The following is a 15,236-nucleotide window of genomic DNA, read 5'->3' as shown; positions in this document are numbered from 1 at the left end:
ATGTAGAATTTGGTTAAAATCAAATAAACATAAAAATTGAAGCGGTTAAGGAGAGCTTTATGTTGTAAGGACACATACTTACCAGTATGATCATGTACTATAAAAGAACAAAGACAACTCATTCATAGTATGTCCCTTTGTGACCACCCTGCCTTGGCCATTCAGCCAATATGGAGAGCCAGGAGACTTCACCTCAAGCAATGTTATGTCTGTCATAGAATGAAAACAACCCTTTCAGACTCCTCATTCTCTTTTTCCTCTCAACTCTTGCTTTTGTCATGTTGCATTATACATAGATAACACAAATTGTGAAGACATGCCCTCTGGTTAAAACAGGAAACAATGATAACAAAAACAAGATCTCTCACACAGCATACCCATGTGAGCGGGATTTAATCACAGATAATTGAAGCATTTAATAGCAGTACTTAATAAAATAATAATAGAAATCCTGGTTAACAAACACAGCTATAAGAAGAAAAAAACCCCAAACTCCACAAGTAGTGATCTGTTTGTGTTTATCCATTTTTCATCCCTAGAGTCATTTGTTACTCTACTGAGGAGCAGTTTTAGCTATTCAAAATATCTCATAAGGTATTTTGTTGAATCCATGCAGAAATCAAAACACTGAAACTTCATAATCACTTTCTCTATCACCTATTAGGTGGTTATATCTCAAGGACTAAAATAAGTGACAATATGGATGATGATAAAAAAATAAAGAATTATGGGATGGGTTAAAGTGGGGAAAAAAATATCTGGAGCAAAATAATAGGAGTCTTCTTGTGAAAGAGGACACAGAAAGAACCAAGCATCCTTCTGAGCTGTTCACATCCTTCTGAAAACATCTTGGGCTTCCATAGGTACTAGATGGCTTTTTTCAAAGATTCTCCAATGCACCTTATCACATACAGAAGAGCACATGCAGAAATTCAGTTTGCCTGAGATGAATGTCTAGGACAGCACAGAATTCTGTGTGATTAAGCTGGCTCTTTTTCTTTAAAAACAAATAGTGATTTTTGGGGAGTATTTTGCGTAAGAAAATAAATTGAAATATATGAAAATGGGATGACTGTTTGTGTATAGTGAAATAATCCTCATTTTTCTTTCATCAATGTCACTTTAGAATAAGCTCCTGTTGTGGTTCACCCCAACCAGCAACTAAGCACCACACAGCCACTCACACCTCTCCCTTCCCAGTGGGATGGGGAGGAGAATCAGAGGAAAAGACAAGAAAACTCATGGGTAGGGATAAGACCAAATTAATAATTGAAAATAAATGAAATAAAATAATGATACTAATAATACTAACAGTACCAATATAGCAACAACAATACTAATAATATTACTACTAATAATACATAATGAAATTAATACTACCATGACTGATAATAATAACATGTCATGAAAATAGTGGAAAAGGAAACAAATTATACAAACACTCAGTACAAAAAAATTATACAAACACTCAATACCTGATGACTGAAACCCAGCCAGTCCCCAAGCAGTGTAGCAGAGCTTAAGAGCAAGAGAGCTTAAGAGCAAGAGATCCGCAGTGAGCAAGAGAGAGACAGAGAGAGAGACCCCTGGACCACTCTCCACAGTTATATGCTGAGCATGACATTCTATGGAATGGAATATTGGTCAGTTTGGGTCAGTTGTGCTGGCTACACTACACAGGTGCAGTATCAGAAACTGAAAAATTCCTTGGCTTAATGTAAACATTGCTTAGGAAAAACTTAAAACATTAGTTATATCCTTCTCAGCACAACCAAAACATAGCCTCATACTAGCTTCTGTGAGGAAAATTAACTCTGTCTTAACTAAAAGTAGCAAAGTTCCTTAAAGCACAGGTTTGCAGTGATTTCAGCTGGGGGCACAGAGGCACACTGAGGCACAGTATCTGCAGAAACTTGGTGCGGCAGATTGTACACCATGACATTGATGAATTCAGGAAAGTAAAAGTTGGGTTTCAGGATAGCCCTTAAACTTTGATGTTCCTGGCTGGGGTAAATTATAGGAAGTTTTTGTTTGAGTTTCAGAATATTTGCAGGGCCCTGTTGCAAAATTATAGATCTGAAAGGAAATTCTTGAGATCATCCAGCCCAAAATTCTGTCCCATCAGAATCAGCTATACCTGTGTTATTGCAGAATTTTGTTTTTCTTTACTGCTGTTAAGGCCTCCAATATGGAAGACTGCATAGTCTCTTCACGTAAACTATGGTACATCATTTCCTTTCAGTCTAAAAGTTTTCCTTACTATATATCCTTAGTCTTCCTTGACACAATGTATGCCGATTATTTTTTCCCTTTTCTACTGTAAACAAAGTGAATATATGATTTCCTTCCTCTCTGCAGAAACTTTTTACTTATTAGTATGTTATCATGACCTAATTGAAACTATTAGCCAATTTCATTGATGACAAAGTGGAAAATTATTTTGTATTGCATTAGCAATCTTCATAAAATGCTGTATGTATAGAAAAGGAAAAAACTCGTCTATGACATTAGGTTATAAATATACAGATGCATACCTGAAGATGCATGGCTGTATCTTCAGACCCTTCTCTGTTTCATTTAAAAGATGGATGAAATAATATTCTTGAACACTGAAAGAGCCTTCAAATAAACAAATAAATTGTAAATAATTATATTTACGTAAAGTAAACAAAACTTCTAGATTCTGTGCTAAAATAGTTACAGGACTGTCTGATGATAATTAGAAAAAACACCCTGTAATGAAGTTTGCCTCATATCTGACAGAAAGAGCTATCTCATAATGACATCACATGTACTTTAAACATCAGCATGCTGCAAGAGTTCCGTTTGGTGCAGCATTATACCTGTGGGAGTATTTCAGCTGCCAAAAACATGTTTTCTGCCTTTTTAATTTATGTGCCTAACTTTAAGTACACAGACCTCAGCATTTTGGTTCCAACCTTTCTGGACCCCAATGCTGGTAACTATAAAAGTAAGTTTAATGCAAAATCATTGATTAGTATTTATTGAGGGGTTACTTCAATTCCGGCTTCAAGTTTAGAAGCCACAGAGTTCAAGTAATGTGATTCAAAGCATTCAAGATAAGATTTCATGTGCTATGGGTTGTTCTCTAGAGGAACCAACACTCTCAAGTGCTTTTAGGCTTCTGTTGTGTAATTCAGGTGGCTATTGCAGGTGATGTGAATAATCCTTCTTGTTCCGTATCTTCAGAGCATTATGAAAACTATTTTACAAAATATTAGTGTTGGGTTATGGAGGTGCAAAGCAAAGTGGTTTGCAGATTATAAGCAATTTCACAGTATATTTTTATTTCAAACTATCTTTCCTCACTTCTATCTAAGGCTTCCTAATCTGGTTTCTTATAGGCACACTACCATAAAATGTATTAATGACATCATTAGTAACACTTAGCCATGAATCCGTATCATCTTAAAAAATGGTGAAAAAAGGATGATGGTGTAGTTACTTTTCAAATTAATCATCTTTTCACTCTTTTGTAAGTTTCTTGAGGGTCCATTGTTTTCTGCCCTTTTAAACCATGTCTAGCTGTTAAGTTTGCAGTATTATGCAGTAATAAATTTGTACTTCAATTGCAGAGGCCTAGGAGCTCTGATTTTGTAAAAAGGCATTTTTATTATAACACAGCTCCTGATAAATTGAGGGACAAAGGCAGTTGGACCCTGAGTCAAAGTCCAGTTAAACATTTCAGTAATTTTTCAAGTATGCAGCCATATAGTGCAGGCAGCTAGAGGTTGGGCTGACAACTGAAGTATCACTTTAACAGCTGCTCCATTTCACTATCTCTCGGCTCATAAACTTTATTTTTAATGAGCCTGCCTCTAAGACCACTAAAAAATGACCTTCACAGAGAACTACAAGGACCTACAGTGGTGACCAAAATAGATTTCTTGGACAGTGCATAATATCACGGTGACCATAGCATAGAAGATAAACAGTATGATGGGGAAGACATTATACCAACTACTGGTGCGAATATTCTGTATTTTCATGCTGAAAGATTCTTGTGGTACCTGTACAAGTATTCTGCTGTCTTTAGCTCATACTAACTTGCACATCTTCATTGGCTTCACTCGTGTTGCACCAGTTTACATCAACTGGGTGAATGGCCTGTGCTTTTAAGGTTTTATTTAGGAGCTGTAGGCTGTCTTACAACAAGAAATCACATTATGTAATACACTAAAAACAGAGCTTTAGTTGCTTAAAAGCCTAAAACCAGTCAAAACTAGGATAATTTTAATTTATTATTTACATTCCAAAAGCAGCTGACATCAAGCTTCTGTGTACTATGCATGGTCCAAATCCAACTACAAATTGGCCCCTGACATGCTTAATATGCAAGTTTAAAGCCTAGGAGCATGGAAAAACAAATGAGGGGTGAACATACAGATGGAACAAAAGGAAGAAAATAATGCAGTATAAAATAACATGTTAAACAATTCAACAGCTTTCCTACAAGTTTTATACAAGCATAGGAGCACAGTAGAGTTTTTATGAAGACTACTCACTTTGCTGTTGTTACTGGAACCAAAAGAACCTCTTTGTTCTCTCTCAAGCTGTCTTCAAGTTGATGCCTTTCCTACAATACATCCTGAGGCATGTGGTAGATTTGGGAGTTCAGCTTTATGAACTGTCTTTTATGTTGCATGTGTTTCGGGCTTGGCTAAAGACACGCTGAACATTGTTAATCTTCAATATCTGGAAATACATTGTAGGGTCAATGAACAGATGGATGACTTCCAGCAAAAGCTATACTATACTTTGTTACGGTGCTAGCTGATGTTCTTTTAATTTGCTACCCAGACACAATGTTTCTGAGAGGCAAATGCCAACGTTTCACAGGGAAAGTCACAAACCAAGTACTTGTTTCCTTTTGCTCTGTCCCAAGAAAATAGTTCTTAATGTTATGTATACAATATCAGATCCTTGAATTTACTCAAATGAATTTTATTCCATTCTAACACATTTTCCTCCACTATTAATTTACTACAAAATTACTTTCAAAACCTCTTTCTAAAATGAATAGAAACTGAAAAAAGGGATTTCTGTAAGCAGATTTCTTGCCTAATTGCTTATTACAATATTCTGAAGAATGGGAAAGGTGTTTCTGCTGAAGTATTTGTGAAAAACAATCACAATTAACTGCCTCAGTTGTCCTCACTGAAATTTTTGTTGAAAATATTTGACTGTACATTTATGCTCGTACCTCTGTACTCATGATGCAGTGTAGATTCATTCCCTGTCCTTGCTGTAGCAATCAGGTGTTCTCCCAAGCCCTAAGTATTTTTAGGGTTTGGGCAAGTCTGTTGTGGTCCATAACACCCTCAGCTGCTATAAAGATGACTTAAGGCCACAGATGTAACTTGAAGCAGCCACTATGCCCAGCCCCAGCAGTGTTACATATATCTAGTTTATCTCAAGACTTGCTGAGAAAGTAACCAAATCATGATACAACAGCGTGAAGAAAACCTGTTTAGATGGTGTATGTCAGAGGATGATTGCGTTTTTAAATTAGTTTCATGAAAGTGATTATGAACCCTTTTAATTACTGTACTATTTTTACTAAATATTCTATCCTTTTATTTGGCTGAGGTTTTGGTTTGGGGTTTTGGGGTCTTTTTTTGTTGTTGTTGTGTTTTGTTTTGTTTTGGTTTTTTCCCCTGAAGTTCCACTATTCATACAAAGCAGCTGGGGAGATCTGGAAGTGACAAAAAAATCTTTCCACTCTTTCTTACCTTTCACCATCACATTGTTATACTAGTCATCCTTCCTTGCATCTGTCAGTAATAAGGCCAAGTTAAAAAACAATTTAAGATACATTTACGGAGACGGTGTCAGCATTTTGCTTACCAGTTGCACAGAATTTTCTCTACTGCCTTCCTGCTTAGAGTGAGGTTGGTCTTAGTTCATATATCTTTCCTTTAATTTAGCTTGAATTTGGAAGAACTTGTGTTTGTGTACATAAATTATATGCATATTTAAAAATACATTGTTTAAACCATGAACTCTTTTTCAGCCTTGGCTGGTCTTGTCACTTCTTTCTGATACACTATGCATCTTCCTGGGATGCCAAGTCAGCTTTAAGAATTAATTAGATCCACAAGTTCAGCTTCTTATCAGGAGGATTCTTCCAGCATATGTGTTTTGGATAACCATTATCACTAGCCCTCTACAGATCTGCTGGGAGAGCTCTCACTAAAGTATGCTCTCTTGTCTAATACACAGGAACCATTCATAATTTAATTTGCATTTCTTGAAAAAACACACGGGATTGTTCAAAGTTAGCACCTTTGTGTTGTTAGTACTACAGAAGAGAGCACCATAGCCAGCTTCCACCTAAACCATCACTCTTGTACTGACTAACCTAGCTGGTCTGGCAGAGATGAAGGGTATACTTTCCTATGGTAAATTACACTATAGCAAGGACTGCCCCTTTCAAGGGCCCATTTGCCCCTTTCAAAGCTCTTAGTTGTTTAATGAGTGGCTAAAGTGGTTGTACAGCTGTTCCTCTGAGGAAGACCAGTTCCTTGGAAGAGCAGTTCTTACTACATGATTGGCAGTATGTTAAAGCCGCAGTCCAGCCCATGGATTTCCTTTGAGAACATGGATGTTTATAAATCATTGTTGTCTAAAGAGAAGCAAATGGGTGAAATATGACAACTTCAGAATCTTTCAGTGTAAAATCCATGATTCTCTGATAAACATAGTAATTTGGTCATCATAGTATACTATTTTGTCTTCTCTTTTAACAGGATGAACTTTGTTATAATGGCTTTAATATTTAATATTTTTGTCTATGTTTAGAACTTATCATACCTTTTTATCAGTAAAGTAGGTTCTGATATTCATTTTGTTCTTCTTGTACAGATTAAAGAGCATCTCGCCAAGGGACAGAGGATGTTGGCTGGTGATGGCATGTCCCAAGTAACAAAGACACTATTGGATTTAACTCAGAGGAAAAATTTTTATGCAGGAGACCTTCTGATTTCTGTGGAAATTCTCAGAAATGTTACAGACACATTTAAAAGAGCAAGCTATATCCCTGCATCTGATGGGGTACAGGTAAGAGAAACATTGTAAGGGTAATGTTTCAGCTGATGGAGTTTAGGTCAATATATTGAATGTCAGCTATTATACCCACTGAGAAAACAAAATCTTCTGAATGATAGGCATAAACATTGTTCACATAAAACAAAGATACAAATATAAAATAGGAAAAGACTCAGCTACATTTAATGACACAAATATCCAAAACAACACAGCAAGTGAAAAATATAAATTTCTTGCTTTATAACTTACAGTACCTTTCTCCTACAAGGTTTGGTTTGATTTATAGAAATGTCTTGGTATTTTTTTTTTACTATGCAATTCCATAGTGTTGTTTGTTCTAGCTCATCTCAGTTCAAAATCCATCCATGATGTTTAGTTATGTAATTCTGGCATTGCTTCCTTAAAAGGACACAGGAATGTTGGATAGTACATTTGATATGAATTTTCTATTTCGTGTGTTAGATTAACTCTTCTTGTGCAAGACACCAAATAAAATTCTGTCAGAGCTATAAAGACTGTAATTATTGCTACATAATGGGCTGCAATACTCATTGTGTAATGTTCATCAAAATAAATATTTCACAGAACTTCTAAATCAGGATATTGGTTTCATCTATATCTGGGAATTTTAGACACGTTTAAAAGACTGTAGGTTTACTGAAAAAGAATACTGAGATGGCAGATGTATATATTATTTATGAAAAAGAGAGTTTAATGATCATTCATAAATTGCCAATGAAGTTATTAATGGAGGTCATGTGTACGCATTTGTTTGTGTAAAGGTAAGCATAGATTATAAATGCACTTTGGAATATATGCATGCAGATAAATGTAGGTATCTTGGAAACAACAATTTTTCCAGATTAGAGTTTTCAAAAGGTTGCTATTATATTTTAAGTTTTCTTTTTTCTCTGTGCACAAATAAAAATGAACTTCCATAATAAAACCAATATTTCTTGTTTTGGCCTGTAGCCAGTTGAAAGTAATATTTTATGAACAATGTTTTTCTAAAAAGATTTTGCCTGGTCAATACTATTTTATTTTTTAAAATTGAATAAGAGTCAATGTCGTTTCCTACATTCTGTAAGTTTTACTATTGAACAGGTCATTATTTACAGAAAATTTTTCATGCATTAAGTAATCTGATAGTTCAGTGTGACTTCTTCATGGTTCAGAGTTACTATAGAAAACTTTGGAAGAACCAACCTTGAGAAAGTGCTTGGTACAATTGATCTTGTTTATGGACTTAGCAGATCAGGCCATTTGCAGTTTACTCACATTAGAGAGAATTTGATTATTTTCCCACTAATTGCACAGGCAATGGCTCTGTTCACTTCAGTAACATAGAAGTGTTTCCAAAATTCATAATAGTTTTCTGGCAGAACTTGACAAAATTATTAGTACTATTTTAATAATCTTTGATTAATCATTTTGAAGTGAAGAAATGCAAAAAGGCCAAAATTGGTAAGCCATATTGTGAAGTAAATAAGTGTTTCTCAAACCAAAGAAATAACTGTATGTCATGATTTAGATACCTAAATACATAGCGGACATAAATCTCAACTTAAAACAATACTCCAAAACTTAAAGAAAAAAAAAAAAAAGCAAAGCTAAAAAGAAGTTAACAATTTGCAAGCAAAAGTAAAAATCAAAAATGAATGCATAGTGTTCAAGAGAGTATGTGAAAGCTGAATTAAGCATGTGTTTTGCACAAGGGATATATTAAGCAATGTTCCTGTTACTGAATTCTGATGAAATAAAATTAAATTCTGTCTCAGTAACATGAGTTTTAATTTTACTGACAATTTCTGAGAAATAAGGATTTTCCCATATGTAAACATGTCACATGCTACCATACTCTGGAGATCTGTATTTAATTTTTATTTTCATTGTCACATATTTTCATACTTTCTAGTCCATCAAAGTAAGTGACCAAAGGGTGAAAATGAAATTAACTTGCACAAAAGTGTCAAGATTCTTCTTCCTGAGGAAGCCCTGTGTGGTGTTCTAATTCCATTCTATTTTTACACTAGATAAAATAGTAGAATTTCTTAAGGTATGGGTTTTTTGTTTAAAGAAATTCTCAGAAAAGGATGAGTGAGGTTTAAAATCCTTGAAAGTCATAATATGTCATTTCACATGTTGTCAGAAAAGTGGATTGTGAATTATGGATAATATTATTTTTCAAGATCCATTAAAAAACAACACTTCCACTTTCATTAATACTGAGAAAGGAAAAGTGTATATGTCTGAGTATGTTTGTTTCTCATACATTTCATCCATCTGGATAATCCCTCAAATGACTATAATTTCTGGCTTATATCCAGTATTAATATTCATAAATAGTGCATAAAATGTGATTCAGAGATGGCATAACAAAAAAATTAACAGAAGAGTGAGATAAAATTTGAGAATTTCAGGCTAATTACCCACTATGAAGATGCTGCTGCTTTAGTGCTCGTGCTGCATAGAAAATGCCACTTGTTTAGGTAGACAGATACTTAGAGCAAAACAAAGCTTCTAAAGTATGTGTGTCTAGTGACTAGTTATTTACTATATGACCGTTTTTCTTTTTGCATATTTTTTTTTAACAATATTTATGTATACTTCACATACATAGTATGTGTTCTCCCCCTGTACTCGGCACTGGTGAGGCCGCACCTCGAGTACTGTGTTCAGTTTTGGGCCCCTCACTACAAGAAAGACATTGAGGTCTTGGAGCGTGTCCAGAGAAGGGCCACAAAACTGGTGAAGGGTCTGGAGAATATGTCTTATGAGGAGCGACTGAGGGAACTGGGCTTGTTTAGACTGGAGAAGAGGAGGCTGAGAGGAGACCTGATCACTGCCTACAACTACCTGAAAGGAGGTTGGGGAGAAGTGGGTGTTGGTCTCTTCTCCCTAATGACAGATGAGCGGACGAGGGGGAATGGACTCAAGCTGCGCCAGGGGAGGTTTAGATTGGACGTAAGGAAGAAGTTCTTCACCGAAACGGTTATCACACACTGGAACAGGCTGCCCAGGGAGGTGGTGGAGTCACCATCCCTGGATGTGTTTAAGAGACGGGTGGATGAGGTGCTGAAAGATATGGTTTAGTGGTGGACAGATACGGTTGGACTGGATGATCTCTAAGGGCTTTTCCAACCTAGTGATTCTATGATTCTGTGATAGTATCAAGAAGAAAAATAACCACGTATGAGGCAGCTAAACAATACAGAAGGTATCCTACATCAGTGACTGAAAACAGCAGTACAGTATCAGAAATAGCTGAAGGCAAGAGTGATGTAATGGTTCTATAAGCCAAGGTCTTTCCCTTAATACGGGAATTTAAAATACACTATGTAGGTAGGTACTCTGAAGCTGAGATAGCCACTGTGCTATTACCTCTGTAAGAAGGATTCTACCTGGAAGATAATTAAAATTTTAAATAAGCATAATGTAAGCAACATTTGGAACACTGGTTGTAGCTAGGAGTGCTTGAACTGCCTTCTAAGGGCAGGATGCCTGGAAAGGAACTACCTTTCAGGACAGGATGGCAGAGTGAGTTGTGCAATCCCCTGATCCAGTGACCAGCAGGAAACAAGGTTTCTCCCCAAAGAAGTTAGAGTAGTATAATCCCATTTATATTAGCCACAGGGACCATTGATGTCAGTCAGGGATTAACAGGATTGCCCAATGCTTTCCCCCCCCCACCTTCCCCCTCCCACACTCACAGTGCCTATGCTCAAGTCCAAAAGTGGAGGTGACTTAAGGCTATCCTTTAATTCCTCCTAGGGAGGAATTCTTCACTGGCTGTATAAAAGGATTTATGACAGCTTTATGCCTGCAGAGAGGGTCAAAGAATTTGGACTGGAACAGAGAACTGCAGTGATTGTATTTCTTAAGAAAAAGACTGAAAGGAAGGAAATTAAATTAGGAAAACATAATTGTCCATTCCTGACTGTAACTGGCATTATCAAAAAAGCCTGAGCAAAAATAAAGGACATCAAAATTTGGCTCTGACTGTCACAACATTTTCTATAGTGGCCAGTTCAGTAATGTGTAAGCTCTGCCATGAAAGGAAGGAGCTTTATTCTACATGGAAGGCCCGGTGTTTACTGCAGTAATGCCATCAGGTCACATCCATAATGCTTCTAAAAATTTAGCCTTCATACCTGCCAATCATTTTACTAAAGGGCAATTTTGTTTGTTGCAGCATTAATGCAATGTACAAGAGAATAGTCAGAGTAGGTGGAAGACTTTTTAACCTGCATTCCCATGTCACATTTTTGGAGTGCATTTCACATCTACTCATTATTGAAGCAGCAAAGCCATTTAATCATGTCTCTCTTTAATTCACAAAGCACTGGCATTGCTGACTGAAAAACCTCCATACATGTCAGCCTCCACTGCTTCCATAAATATGACATCAACTAGGGATAGAAATAGAGGAAAATAGGATCATAGGAAACAAGGTATTCTTCTTACTTGGTTCATATATGTTATTTATGCTTTACTGGCAAGTACAAAGTATATATTAAATCAATTATTTCTCACCTTTTGTTAGTGCTTGAGTCTAGGATTATTTATAAGCTTTTTCATATACATTTCTGTTAATTATTGGTTATTTTAATGCTTTCATGTAACGAAAATAAACATAAGATTTAATGAATACATAACGTTATTAGCAAAACCATGTAATTCATCATCTGCAAGAAGCATTTGTAACTCCTGAGTATTTTTCAGGCAATCTAGGCTCCTCTCGGATATATCTCATTACATGGACATGGGTAGTTTTGCAATTAGGGCTTAGATTGTTTCTGCAGGGGAATCAGTGGCTGCAGTGTAGTGCAAAACTAGCTTTGAACCAGCTCCTCAGTATGATAAATTATCCCACACTGAGCTCCATGCTGCTGCAGCTGGACTGCTGCTGGCACTCTAACAAGTTAGAGTTAGCTAGAATTTCTGTCCACTGCATATGCAAAGTATTACACTGGAAGCGCACAGAACTATCATGCTTTGAAAAGTGTTTTCCTAAGACAAAATTCCCCTATGGTTGACCCTATTTAGTAGAAATCTTTGCCAAAATCATAATGCCCTATACTAGATGTGGTTGTAGTGCCATGAAACTGCTTTAGACAGTATAGTTTATTTTACTTGGGGGACCAATAAAGCTGTACATTTTTCGTAACTGAGGTTGCATTTACACAATTATGATTTGCCAACCTGGTTAACCATTTTTCTTCTATGTCCTGTCTTTAATCCCCATCATCCTGTCCCAATGCATACTTGTAATTTTCACAGGAACTTTCTGAGCCATTTCCTTTCTTCTCATGAAGTTTTGTGTTATTGAAGCTTATGAATATTTTGCTACTGATTTCAGTGAGCAAAGAATTGTGCCCTCATTAATGTACAGGATTATTTTGAGCAAGTTCACCTAAGTGTCAGGTTACATCTATACTAAATTGGCCAAGTTAAAGCAATTTTTGTCCATGTGAATTTTATGGGTAGCAGAATTAACTACCTAATTATGAGGCATAGATGTATCCTCTTGCTTGTCAAGTAGTTAGTTTTAGGACTAGATTAAACTGGCAAAAATATTTTTATGTAAATGTAGTTTTCTTGTAGAATAGTTTTCATGAGTTTTATTCAATTTTGTATCCTACAATGATTTACTTATATGGTTGGATAAACCTAAAGTTATTGTGTTATCTCACATTTTGAAATTTATGCCTTTTCAAATACAACCACAGTATCCATAGCATACTAATGTTGGAAGTTATTTCTGCTCCCATTTCAATCACTGTGCAGTTTAGTGCTTTGTACTCTCATTAATAGTGAGTTAAAGTTCCTTCTTACTTAAACCTTATTCAAGCTGCATTTAGACCCCCAAAATGGTGGAAGAAGGAAGTGCAAGTGAAGGAATGACCATTAATCCAATTTCCAATAGTGACCCTTGGTTGGTATTCCACTTAACAGGTTTCTAGATGTTGTGAGGACTTAATTGCACTCTTCAGTTAAGGTCAGTAGAAACTACATGTATCTTTTATGAAGAAACAGACAAATTATAATTGGCAGACTGTAGACAAAATTGTCATTCTGCACAAAAAGTGATACATAGCTGAGAAGCACAGACTGCACAAATTCTTAGCTTTTAAAGCTGAAGGAAATGGGAATACAAATTGGCAGAGAGAGCAGAAAAATTTAGAAAGGAAAGTTCTCCACAAACGTGGAAGAAAGTGATTTTTTAAATGTGTGATTTCAAAGCTAAATGCCATGGCCCCTTTTTTTTTTTTCTTTTTTTTTTTTTTTTCTCCTTATAGATAAATGAACAGGAGAATCAGATAGAGGAATTAACAGTTTAAGGTCAAAGAAAAAGAAATAAATTTTTCCTTTACTGTTAAAATTACTATAAGAACAGAGGCACATACAATTCTTAAAAGTGAGATGCACCTACTTTCACTCAGCATTTACCAATGAAATACCATTGCATGCCCTATTTATGGTCATGAAGGATCATTTTCATGTTTTGAATAAAAACTACTGACCCTGAGTCTGGTGTTTTCTTGGTGTACTTTGTTTATTTGAAAAAGATAAAGTCAACTAGATTCTGTAATGAGAGAAATTTTAAAACAGAACACTGTCACTTTTAGAAGTTTAGCCAAATTTAAATGGTTCTTATTTTATACAAAGCAGTAGTATGGAACCTGATTACATGGCCAGAAATGCACAACTAACCATAAAATATATGTGCCTTTTCATCAGTCTACTACATGATTTTGTTGTCTCTTCCTTTGACAGTAAATAGTCTGAAGATCTGCAACTGTAATAGAGAAAGGAAAACTTTCTTAATGTCAACTTAAGGATATGAGCATTTATGTAACTAAAAGTCATTTTACTTTGTCTTTTATTTAATTGATTTTTCAGAACTTCTTTCAAATCATTAGTAATCTCTTAGACGAAGAAAACAAAGAGAAATGGGAAGATGCGCAACAGGTAAGTTCTGCATTTATTACCTTATAAATTAAAAAAATTGGAGTGTATGCATATTGTGACATTCACTGTATCAGGAGCCACACATTATTTTGGAATTCATGAGGAAGTGGAATTTATGTTTTTAAACAACAGATTAAACATACATCCTGCTGCAGGTGAAAGGAAATCCTAAGTGAGACAATATTTTGGAAATAACTGAAACTTTTCAAAAAAGAGTAATTCCAGGATCCATTGGCTAATTCCTTAGATTAAAATTATATTAATGAGGTTCTTCTCTTGATGAGCAGATTTTCATTACATTCCATGCGGTTATTCATTATGTCTTTTAATGTTGTAATCGAGTACATACAAAAGCTGAAAAATGCTACTAAAGGCTAGCTGCAGTAATACTTTTAATAAACAGAACACATGAGATCTCACCTAAAGAACTCATACGACACCACCAAACCAGTTAAATGGTAGACGTTTTTTAAAAAGTTATATTTAGGAGAACAGTTGTGATCCTTATAACTGACAAATTTCAAGACTGAGTTAGATATAACAATAGCACTTTATAAAATAGTAAAGACTAACAAAAATAATTTATTTACAATAAAAAAGTTTAAAATTCAAATGAAACCCATATTTTTTGCTTGGATATAAATATTTCCTACATGCTTATACCAAGAACATTACAGGACAATATTAATATTCATGTTCATGTACGTGACCATAGAACTATCAAACTTAATCATATACAAATAAAAGCCAAAGTAGAGATGGACAGAAAATTGTGTACAGACAAAAAATTATGGAGCTAATCAAAGGAAGGGGAATATTTCTATATGAAAATTGATTAAACAAAGCAAGATATTTCAGTACAAAAAAGAGTCAAATGCTTATGTGCAATAGAAGCTTTTAAAGTCAGGCTTGGATTGAAGAATATGATATGAGAATGATTAATTAATTAATTAATTTGCTTGTTCTTCCTGTCACATAACTGAAGGACATCAAATAGTGGCAGATTCAGAATGAATACTAGGTTTACTTTTTCTACAGAAAGTCAGGTTGCAGAAGTTGCCACTGAAAATGTACAAATTAAAAGAGTAAATAGACAAATTAATGAAAGAAAAGTCAGTATAGGATTTGCGTGGGTTTTGGCTGGGATAGAGTTAAATTTTCTTCATAGTATGGGGTTATCTTTTGGATTTGTGCTG

General features: G+C 35.2%; 1 protein-coding gene across 1 annotated transcript in view; it reads left to right on the top strand.

The window, feature by feature from the left end:
- The window catches only part of LOC104510005 (brain-specific angiogenesis inhibitor 3-like), a gene marked incomplete at both ends in the record, with an annotated part of 54,455 nt that overhangs the window by 34,647 nt on the left and 4,572 nt on the right, over positions 1 to 15,236 (top strand). The window contains 2 exons of the mRNA XM_010152134.1: positions 6,886 to 7,080; positions 13,972 to 14,040. Of these exons, the coding sequence (XP_010150436.1) occupies positions 6,886 to 7,080; positions 13,972 to 14,040 (264 nt within the window). The remainder of the gene's footprint in view (positions 1 to 6,885; positions 7,081 to 13,971; positions 14,041 to 15,236) is intronic.

Source organism: Eurypyga helias, unplaced genomic scaffold (genome assembly GCF_000690775.1).
Source record: "Eurypyga helias isolate BGI_N326 unplaced genomic scaffold, ASM69077v1 scaffold1215, whole genome shotgun sequence".
Lineage (NCBI taxonomy): Eukaryota > Metazoa > Chordata > Aves > Eurypygiformes > Eurypygidae > Eurypyga > Eurypyga helias.
This window is presented reverse-complemented; position numbering and strand designations above follow the sequence as displayed.